General features: G+C 46.7%; 1 protein-coding gene across 19 annotated transcripts in view; it reads left to right on the top strand.

The window, feature by feature from the left end:
* Window positions 1-10,731, top strand: part of LOC105704327 (calcium-activated potassium channel slowpoke) — a 66,395-nt gene extending 55,664 nt beyond the window's left edge. For 6 of the 19 annotated variants that reach the window (XM_023432915.1, XM_012433424.1, XM_023432913.1 and 3 more), the window contains 12 exons: window positions 726-788; window positions 1,900-1,932; window positions 2,021-2,153; window positions 3,719-3,778; window positions 5,201-5,597; window positions 5,930-6,113; window positions 6,203-6,268; window positions 6,338-6,474; window positions 6,564-6,676; window positions 7,350-7,511; window positions 8,034-8,127; window positions 8,510-10,731. In XM_023432915.1, coding sequence (XP_023288683.1) covers window positions 726-788; window positions 1,900-1,932; window positions 2,021-2,153; window positions 3,719-3,778; window positions 5,201-5,597; window positions 5,930-6,113; window positions 6,203-6,268; window positions 6,338-6,474; window positions 6,564-6,676; window positions 7,350-7,511; window positions 8,034-8,127; window positions 8,510-8,590 — 1,523 coding nt within the window. In that variant the 3' untranslated portion in view covers window positions 8,591-10,731. The remainder of the gene's footprint in view (window positions 1-725; window positions 789-1,899; window positions 1,933-2,020; window positions 2,154-3,718; window positions 3,779-5,200; window positions 5,598-5,929; window positions 6,114-6,202; window positions 6,269-6,337; window positions 6,475-6,563; window positions 6,677-7,349; window positions 7,512-8,033; window positions 8,128-8,509) is intronic. The other 13 variants (XM_012433432.1, XM_023432953.1, XM_023432951.1 and 10 more) reach the window with 5 other exon arrangements.
* Window positions 10,732-10,958: the final 227 nt, after the last annotated feature.

The following is a 10,958-nucleotide window of genomic DNA, read 5'->3' on the forward strand; positions in this document are numbered from 1 at the left end:
GAATTTTTTACACGAGTTTTCCGAACGAGTCAGTCATTTTGTTAGTCCTCGAGGATCGCGCTTGTCGAGGCTCGGAAAATTCGAAGCTTTTCGAGATTACCCGGTAAGAGTACCCGGTAAACGCGGTCCTCGTAAATTTTGATAAGTACCTAGCTAGAAATTCAGGTTAGATAGCGCCGGGGAAAGATCGTTCCAGTTCGAAATTTCCCTGTTGAACAAAAGATATGAAAAATATAATTAAAATATCAAGGGCTTTCAGAAGAGTCGGCAGTTCGTCGAATTAAGCTGTTCATCTTCCATCACTTCTAATTACCCATTTCATTAAAACGTCACATCCACCCTTATCACCCTAATCACCCATTTTTAACATCCGGATGACAACAGGTACGTACACCTCGACTCACCTGACGCTTCGCCGGCTTTTCTTCGAGTCTTTGATTTGCCGATAAAAATTGCGAAAAAATTGCGAAAAAATTATGAAAAAATTCCCAAAAATTATGAGAAGTCCTAGAAAATTACCGGGATTGGTATTACACTCTATGTGATTACCTAGTGCTTCCCTCGTGACATAATGCCCGAGCTGAGTGGTTATGAAATTTCGGAAAATTATGAGAAAAAATTCCCCTTTGAGGGCCAATCAGCTGGAACGAGTATCGATAGTCGATTAGCGATTAGGCCTTAGGTACCTAGGTAGGGTAGCTAACATGTGTAGTGGTTTGTTGCAGACGACCACCATCCTCCCCCCACATTCACTCCGCCAGAACTGCCCAAGATGGTTCACGTGAGAGGTACAGTCACACCTCGGTTTAACCATGCTACAGTCTCGCAAGATGCTCTCCTAAGTCCAGAAAGGATCAGCCTCGATAGTCTTTCGATATTAAAAATGGATAATAATAATCACCAATGATCAATAATCAAATCGCTCGCAAGGCCTTTCCTTAAAAAAAGCCTTGGGCGCGTTCCAACTTTCTGTACTTAAATATTTTGCTATACAAAATTCGGGATTATTTTTTTTTTTATGTAAATGCACGGTGCCCATAGAACCTCCATAGATCTCGTAGAGGATAGTACGCCGAGGGAGTGCCGATTAATTTTTTTTTTTAAATTGTGAAATTACCGACCACCTCTTGGAGTGTTCTCCATGGACTGCTGTATTAAAAATGGGGTTAATTTATAATCCCTCCCTCTAGGGGACTCTTTCGTGGTTTAGTTCCTTCCTAATCCTACTTATAAGTTTCCTTTCCATTTAATAGCGCCGTAGAAATTTTTCCTATTTTTTTATTCATTTTTTCCTCCCCGGAACTTCTCAGCTGAAGGCGGCAGTTTTTCCTCGGACTCGTTAACGTCCGGTGTTTTTCACTTTGAAGGCACCTCGGCAGTAGTTAAAAAGTAACGAGACCTTGGTTTTCCAGCGAAGACGTTTTCGGGATGGACCGACCCCGGGAAGAGTCGCAGGAACTAGCCTAGTTATTTTTTTTTAATTTTTTTTTCCCTAGAACTTGTAAACGTAGCACCCCATAGAGCAGTAGAAGTCTCTTCGTCAATCCTTTCGACCGTTTTAAAAAAGTTATTAACCAAAGATTTTCCCTGCTTTTTTTTTATTTATTTTTTTCTCTTTCCCCACTTAACGAGGATCGTTATTTCAGCACTCTTGTCTTCTGTCTGGGATGAGTCTAGGACGAGACGGTGCTAGCCTGTAAGCATGGGGAAAGCTGTAGGTTTCCCATACACGAGGAAAGGGGGGAGTTAGGTCACCCTATCGAGTGACGTCATTTATTAATAATTTCTTTCCCTTCTTTCGAATCTCGACTCGCTTGATCGATATTAGGCGCTAATCGCTGATAGCACGTACAAGGGCGGTGATAATTCCTATCTGTGATTTTCTTTCTTTTCTTGTAGGTGAGATCAGTCGCGAAAGGGAGGATCCTAATGGTGAGTTATTAAAAAATATAGGAATTATTGGAAAGATATTTTTGCAGACAGGGTGGAGGGGTAAGGCTCTTTGTTCGTGTGTTTTCAGCCATGAGGAACCATCGGAACTCCGTGGGGATGGCGACGATGAACTCGACTAAGCAGGTTAACAAGGTCAAGCCAAATGTTAACAGAACACCGAACGACAGTCTGTCCAGCCCGAACCAACCGTACAATCAGAGGTATCGCCTCCTCTTTCCCTCTTTACTATTTTTTTCTTATTTTTTTTTTCCCTTCCTTTATACCCTCTTCACACGATCTCGCAGTCTCACCGAATCGCGTTTTCCAATTCCCGACGGAGGAGCCTAAATTAATTGTTAACACATCCACTGGGATGGATTGACGAGTTCCGGGGTGTTTATTAACATTGTTAGTTTATATTGTTTAAGGCTCTTCCACGGAGATTGGCGATAAATCGCTGTCACTTGTAGTTACACTCGTCGAGGGTGTCGAGCGATCCTCTGGGTGGAATTTACGGCCATCGTGTAATTAATTCTTCATTAATGGTTTTCTTTATACTAGTAGAATTTAATGACATCTTTCAGTTAGTGTGTAATTATTTTCTTAGGTCAAAATGTTTGCGATGTCATTGGGAGATTTTTTATTTAAAGAATATCGGGAGGATAGGATCCTCTGGGTGGAATTTATGGTTACCGTGTAATTAATTCTTTATTAATGGTTATCTTTATACTAGTAGAATTTAATGACATCTCCCGGGAAGTGTGTAATTATTTTCTTAGGTCAAAATGTTTGCGATGTCATTGGGAGATTTTTTATTTAAATAATATCGGGAGGGGGAGATGTCCTGAAGAGGACTTTTGCCAGGAAGTAAATACCCCACCGGATTCGAATCTCCACCCTGAGGTGCGACTCGCGTCTCGAAGTCACTCCTCTTTTTCTTTTTTTTTCTCTCTGTTATTATTTATATCACCGCCCCACGAGGATGCCATTATTCTCCCCTAAGCGAAGCTTCTCTCTATTTTCGCCGAGTGCACCTTAACGACCTCGCACAGGAGCTGGATCTCGACTTCACTTCTGCATCCCACCTCGAGGAAGCATGAGCTATGAAAAATCACGGATATATACTTGTATCTCTCCTCTGTACCTCTTTCTCTGGTTTCCTCTCGACGAAGTCTCCTACTCGCTACTAATAAGTCGAGGAGCTTCGACGCGATCCAGAATCACCTCGAGTCACGTATCATCTTTTTTTCTTTCTTCCTCTCTTCCCTTCCTTTTCACGAGACCCCGAAGAGCTGCATCGAGGACGAGGAGAGGATGCACCAGCCCCAGGAGAGGGCTCGAAAGGACGCCTTTTCATCCTCTAACGTAAAACAAACGCGGAGAAACATTTCTCCAGGGTGAGAAAGGCGCCTCCTGGGGAGATGGAAATTAAAGGAAAGGTCAAGAAGTACCATTGGTCGTAAATGGAAATTTCTCGGCCCGGAAGTCTAGGGGAGAAATTTTTCTTCGTCTCGCCCAGCCTCTCCTAGGATTAATCAATTAACATCGATTCACGACTTAAGACTTCGTTTCCGAGAGAGCGAGGGACGGCCTGACCAGGAACTCCCCCGAGGAAGAAGATTTAACCCTATCTAGTCGCCTTTGGAGCTCTCTCCCGGAAGTGCGCGGGAAGAAGATCCTAGGAAGGGGAGACGGACTCGATCGGATCGATCTTCCGGTCGATTAGAGTATCGACCTTGGAGAGCCGATCGAGACGATTGGAAATCAACCTGCCTTCTGTTTCCAGATCGCAAGAGGAGTCCGCATACGCTGGCTACCATCTCAGCTACGAAGTCAAAAAACTCATGTACGCTTCTGCCGTTAACACTGTCTCTTATATTGTGCCGAATTTATTAGGCTTTGTTTATTTATATACCTCGCTGGTAGACGCGCTTTCGCCCTAGGAAGCTGCCACGCACTTTTATACCCTCCATGCATGCGTTTACTTACCTTGCCGTGCTCGCTAGTGGGTGTAATTAATCGTTAACAATGGCAGGATCGATTGTCACCTGCGTAAGCGGGGGTGGGGTTGATATTGAGAACTCTTTGTTTGACATCTCAAAATTAAGTCTCTCTTAATTATTATATTATTTCCTATTTTTTTACGGCGCATCTCGAATTACGCGGTCCCGCTTATGCAGGTGACTTCGACGGCGATTCGCAGCCCTCAGGTGCATAGAGGCTGATTAGTCGGCACCTGCGTACGTGGGGATGGGATCGATAATGAGAGCTCTTTTTGTTTGACATTTCAAAATTAATTATTATATTATTCCCCATTTTTTTACGACACATCTCGAATTACGCGGTCCCGCTTACGCAGGTGACTTCAATGGCGATTCGCAGCCCTCAGGTGCATAGAGGCTGATTAGTCGGTACCTGCGTACGTGGGGATGGGATCGAAATTGAGATCTCTTTGTTTGATATTTCAAAATTAATTATTATATAATTTCCTATTTTTCTACGACGCATCTCGAACTACTCGGTCCCGCTTACGCAGGTGACTTCGACGGCGACTCGCAGCCCTCAGGTGCATAGAGGCTGATTAGTCGGCACCTGCGTACGGGGGGATGGGATAGAAATTGAGATCTCTTTGTTTGACATTTAAAAATTAATTATTATATTATTCCCCATTTTTTTACGACACATCTCGAATTACGCGGTCCCGCTTACGCAGGTGACTTCGACGGCGACTCGCAGCCCTCAGGTGCATAGAGGCTGATTAGTGGGGCAGCCTATGTACTGGCTGATACTAAACACTTTGTAGCTGATGATACGAAGTGCGAATATCTTCGAGAGACAAGATCCCGAAGTGTCGGCTTAGGTCCCGGAAGTTTCTTAGGTCCTCCGAGGTCCTCTCGAGGAAGTAGACGTGGATGCCTGGCCACGAGGTCGCGTCCACATTGTGGGAACGTGGAAAAGCAACGTCCAGAACATCCCTGATCTTTATTACATCCAACAATCCTAATTCTCCCCAGGATATCAAATTTAACTATACGAGAAAGAGTTTTAACACCCAATGTCAAACTTATCTCTAAGGGTTGCGGCCATTTCTTTTTTTCTTTTCCTAAGCAACAGTCCACGGGGAATTTCCCACAGCGTGGACGCGCCAGTGAGGATTTTTGGTACGCGTTAGAGGACGGGAAATGAAAGAGAAAAAATGAAGAAAAAAAAAAAAGAGCTTGGATTTCTATGACGAATCTATGACGCGTCTATTGTCTCCTCGTTCCAGGCCGACCACCAGGGCTTCCGGGGGCGCCAACGTGAACAACAATGGCGGCCTCCAGGTGGGAATCGCCGACGACCAGGCGAAGGACTTCGACTTCGAGAAGACCGAGATGAAGTACGACTCGACGGGCATGTTCCATTGGAGTCCTGCCCGAAACCTCGAAGACTGCATTCTGGATCGCAACCAGGCGGCCATGACGGTCCTCAACGGACATGTCGTGGTGTGTCTCTTCGCCGATCCCGACTCACCCCTCATCGGACTGAGAAACCTTGTCATGCCATTACGAGCTTCCAATTTCCATTACCACGAGCTTAAACACGTAGTGATAGTTGGGTCGGTGGACTACATAAGACGCGAGTGGAAGATGCTGCAAAACCTGCCGAAGATATCAGTGCTGAACGTAAGTTCTACTGAGGGGAAAAAAAAAAAAAAAGAAAAATGTCCCGCCGAGGGAATTGCAATGGTTAAACATGCCCTTACCACTTTAGCGGGTTATCTTTAAAAATGTGCTATCTGGTCGCCCGACGTTTGGTCGAATATCCCCTGCACGGTCAGAGGAATTTCGCCCGTATGTCGAAGTGGCTCCGTGTTCGAAGGGTTAAGAATGTTTCTTGCCAGGCGAGGAGAGCATCGACCGGGACGTTTTTCTCAGGGGAGACGATGTGGAGGTTTTGGGGGGTGATTTTTATTTATTGACCACCGACGGGGTACAATGTCTAATGACTTTTTTAGGGCTCGCCGCTGAGCAGGGCGGATCTGCGAGCGGTGAACGTGAACCTTTGCGACATGTGCTGCATCCTGTCGGCAAAAGTGCCTAGCAACGATGACCCCACCCTCGCCGACAAGGAGGCCATCCTTGCGTCCCTTAATATCAAGGCCATGACGTTCGACGACACCATAGGAGTGCTCAGCCAAGGTTGGGGAGCCCCTTAACCCTCCCATGACCTCTCGTCCCTCCCGAGAGATGGCGCTAATTAATGTGACCAATTTTAATATCCACCCCAGTTGGCAGTCCGATCGTCCTCCAGCGTCGAGGATCCGTCTACGGGGCGAACGTGCCGATGATTACAGGTAATCCACCTGGTTACCTACCCTGTACCCTCCTCCGGGAGACTTAACTCCACCTTCTGTTCCTGGCAGAGCTGGTCAACGACAGCAACGTGCAGTTCCTGGACCAGGACGACGACGACGACCCGGACACCGAGCTCTACCTCACGCAGCCCTTCGCCTGCGGGACCGCCTTCGCCGTCAGCGTGTTGGACTCCTTGATGTCGACGGTAGGGGTGCTTTTTTTTTTACTTTTTTAACCCCTGGAAGAAACGGGGGAGAAATTCGGGCTTCGGGCTGATCGACGCTCCTCTTTCAGACGTACTTCAACCAAAACGCGCTGACCTTAATCCGGTCGCTGATCACCGGAGGGGCGACCCCGGAACTGGAATTGATTCTGGCAGAAGGAGCAGGCTTGAGGGGTGGATATAGGTGAGGGAGATCAGACTTTTTAGTCAGATAAGACTGGGGCAACGAGGCCGAGGTATCGACCCGAGGGGAGCCGTCTGAATTCCCGCGACTTTTGGCTAAGCGAGTATATAGAACAATTGTTTCTTGTTATCGTATACGATCCGGACGACAATATACCTACGTACATGTAATCACAAGGTTGCAAAGAATAATTCATGTAGATTTAAATCGAATTTATATACTCGTGACGCGTTTAATCGCAAGAGTTTCTTGTTATCGTATACGATCCGGACGACAATATACCTACGTACATGTAATTACAAGGTTTCAAAGAATATTTCAAGGTGATTTAAACCGACTTTATTTACTCGTGATGCATTCAATCGCAAGATTCTATGCCAAGACGATGGTAACGCGAGGTCTCGGAGGGGAAATTTAATTCCCCTGGAAATCACAGATGGCGCAGGGGGTCCATTAGGGCCCCAGAAAGCACTTTTTCTGGAGTTTCACTTAGATTTCTTGATAATTATTGTAATAAACGACTGGCGGAGGGTGCCATTTGGTACAATGCCCAATCTAATTCGACCCAGCTGTCGATATAAAAACCAAGGTCGGCAACGTAGGCATTTAGAAAGATCTTCGTTATCGACCTTCGTGTCTTCACCTTAATGGGGGAATATTTTTTATGTTTCAGCACCGCGGACAGCCTGGCGAATCGAGATAGATGTCGCGTTGGTCAGATCTCGCTGTACGACGGGCCTTTGGCTCAGTATGGCGAGGGAGGCAAGTACGGTGACCTCTTTGTTGCGGCATTAAAGTCGTATGGAATGCTGTGCATTGGTCTGTACAGGTACAGGTACCGGACTTTCTTTCCCTCGATGGTATTTATTGGATTGCCCCACGTTCTAACGGTCTCTATCGTTACTTCTACACATATTATACATATATATCAATCAATATATACATAAATATAATACGTGTATACGTACGTATATGCATATATATATATATATTATCGCTATACCGCTCTCTTGTAACTCTACCGTCACTATTGTACGAGCTATGATTTCTGCCGCACACCTTTTGCATTTTTTGCGTTTCTCTGCATATCACGCATCGTGCGAGAGATGACACCGAGTCTCTCTATCTTCCTCTATCTCTTTTTCTCTCTTGTAAGTTGCCCCATCCAAAAAATATCATTTCTGGAGTTTCTCGTCCGTCGATTCATGTGTGTCACCTGTTTATTTAGCGCTTAGCTCGGCTCGCTGGAAGCAAGCAAGAGTTTAGTTTACTCTACCTGGATGTTTAGCATAGTCCTTGGAATAAGTTCGATATTTATTTCGGTTTGGGGAGCTGATCGGGTCTCCTTCGGTTTTAGATTCCGCGACACCAGCTCCTCCTGCGACGCCTCCTCGAAGCGATACGTCATCACCAACCCCCCGGACGACTTCACCCTTCTACCTACGGACCAGGTATTGCGGATTTTTTTTTATCAAATATAAAAATCCGCGCAGATACGTGAATTTTATTTTTTTGCCAAGACGATTTTGTAGTATTTTTTTTTACATAAAAATAATTGATTTTCTTTGGCCGGTTTTTTTTTTTTTAAATCTGTGCGTTAAGGGGGTAAAGAGAAGTCTTTCCTCTAGCTCCCCCTAGGAGGCACGTTTCTGATTATCTTAATTTTTATAATTAAATCCGTATTGCACGGTGGCAATTAAAATGTTAGTACTCTAAGAATTTATGTTTGAAAAGATGCGCAATGACTTATGTACCAACCCAATAGTTGATGTCCTTTGTATGCAAATTGATAAGGAATGAAGGTAATCCCTATTAAACCTCCCCGCGTCGCAGGTCTTCGTCCTGATGCAGTTCGACCCTGGTCTGGAGTACCGACCGAGCAGAGGAGCCCGTGGCAAGGACGACGCCTCCTGACTGTTGCTGTGTAGCGCCCTCACCGACGGACCGTACTCCTACATCTAAATCCACCCTGGAGGGCGTCCTGTGGGGCATCATCTCGAGGAGGGATGCTGTACCCGAGGACGTAATCCGGTCCGAGGGCTGCTACACCTATGACGGAGCGGCACACTACGTCGACGGCGAGGAGGCCATCCCCTGGGGGGGCGACCTCTCGCCCCGCGTGTGTCCCACCAGCTACAAGAAATCGGACTCGAAGGCGAGCGAGCTTTGTACAGACCGCCGGACGCTGTCGTACAGGTGTCCCACCGGGCGTTGCGTCGCCGCGACGGCGAGGACGTCCACGTCCCGACGGAGCGCGTCTTCACCGCGTCCTGGTGCCCCCCAAGAGGCGGGGAATCGATGGGAACTCGGCGCCGGTCGCCCCGACCGCGGCAGGGGGATGTTTTGTTAACTATGACTAGTTAAGATTAAATTAAGGCAACTATAGTTGCACCGACAAAGGATTAACCGATGGAGGATCGCCCGGAGGTCCTTGGTCAAGGATCTAAGCCAAGAGTGTCGGGGCGACCGGCGCCTGGTCTCGCCGGTGCGGCGGAAACGCGCGGGACGACGCCGGAAGGGAACGACCGCGATCGACCCCCTTTTCCACACGGTTTTGAGTAAGGTTATATATATCGGTATATATATACATCCTAGGTATATATACATATATGCACGCGTACGTGTATAAATAGACGCTCTCTCTTTTATATATTTTTGTGAACTCACGTGTATATATATATATGCGCTCGCGGTTGCGTATACATGCATGTGGGTGTCGGGGGTGTAAATGACCTCCTGTATACGTGTGTATGTAACGTCGTACATGCCTGTATATGCAGATGCGAAGATACACCGAGAGACGCGCGAGGGTACGCTCGAGAGCCCCCGAGTTCTGGCGGGGAAATTCAAACGGCACGCGACAGGTGTCGCCACGTTCGCGCAAACGGAGAGGGGAGCACGTGGTCTGTGCGGAGCCACCCGGGATGGGTAGGATGGGGTTAAACGACAACTAGCTGTGGTAGACAAAAGCTGCCGTGTTTCGTAAATCCATTAACCGTGTATTACCGCTGCTGCTGCGCCGCTGCTGTTGCAATATCCCACGTGCACTGTTCACTGCCACCGCAGTTCGTGTTGCGTATCGCCGTGTCACTTACCCACGGCTCGACGGTTGTTTCCTGGGCGAGGAAGGGCCCGACGATGAGGCCGAGTTCCTCCTCGATCTCGATTCTAAGGGCGAGGATAATTAAATAGAAAATAAATAGGTAAATGAAAGGATCGACCAGGCGCACAATGGACCTCGACTTCTCGTTGTCGGTCGCGGGGGGAGGACGAGCGACTTTTCCCCGTCCGAGTCGCGCCCTCGACCCAAGGCGTCTCTCGTCGAGCGTTGAGGTTATACAAAGAGAAAAGGGAAACGAGAAAAAAAGAAAAAAAAAAAACAGAAGTATAAGAAGGGAATTCGTGCATTAGATTTGTGCAAGTCGTTCCATTAATTCGTCGACGCCTTGTGTAGTGGTTTACGATGACCGGCTAGGTCCCGGGGAGCCCGGCGGGTGGCGCCACCCTCGCGAGCACAAAGCGCGGCCACTTTGAATCGGCCCTGTTTCTCTTCCCTTCGGCGCCGTTCCCGAAGTCCCAGACACGTGAGAAAAAAAGGGGAACAATGGCCGACCCCTCGCCGGGCTCTTTGCGCGGACCCGAGCCCCCTTCGCGCACTATCTTAATGATAATTAATTCATGCACCGATTCGATCATCGTCCTTACCATTGTTGTCCCGCGCCACGAGTGGCGCGCTTGCGTGTATGTACGGCGTATGTATCTAAACCGACATGATTTGAATATTACGGGGATTAATAAGGTGTATAAAGATAAAGGAGAAGAAAAGGGGGGGAAAAAAAGATAGAAGAACGTATGGACAAAGGCGCGCGGAGCGATCGTCACCTTCAATGCCTCATTGACCTCATCTAATGCTTTTTTATCTGTACATTTACAATTTGTGTACCAATGAGGAACGTTGTTTAATCATGTTGTTGATGTTATTGTTAAAGAATGAGATTCAATATTGTACATAACTATATATTCATTATAATTGATGATATAAATAATTATATACATAAAAGCATCTCAAAACTGTGTTATTTCGTATTGTTACCCTTTCCTGTTCTTCCAACTTCTTCTCAGGTACTCTGTCGGATTCTTTTAGGTAGTTTTTCAGACACTTTCGGGTACTCTGTAACAGCACCTGATTTTTAGGCACCCTCTAAAGTTCCTCAGGTACTTTTTAAGGGCAACTGAAAATCAGGTACTTTTGTAAGGGGCACCTGAAAATCAGGTACCTTTT

Source organism: Orussus abietinus, unplaced genomic scaffold (genome assembly GCF_000612105.2).
Source record: "Orussus abietinus isolate OABI.00-Male unplaced genomic scaffold, Oabi_2.0 scaffold40, whole genome shotgun sequence".
Classification (NCBI taxonomy): Eukaryota; Metazoa; Arthropoda; class Insecta; order Hymenoptera; family Orussidae; genus Orussus; species Orussus abietinus.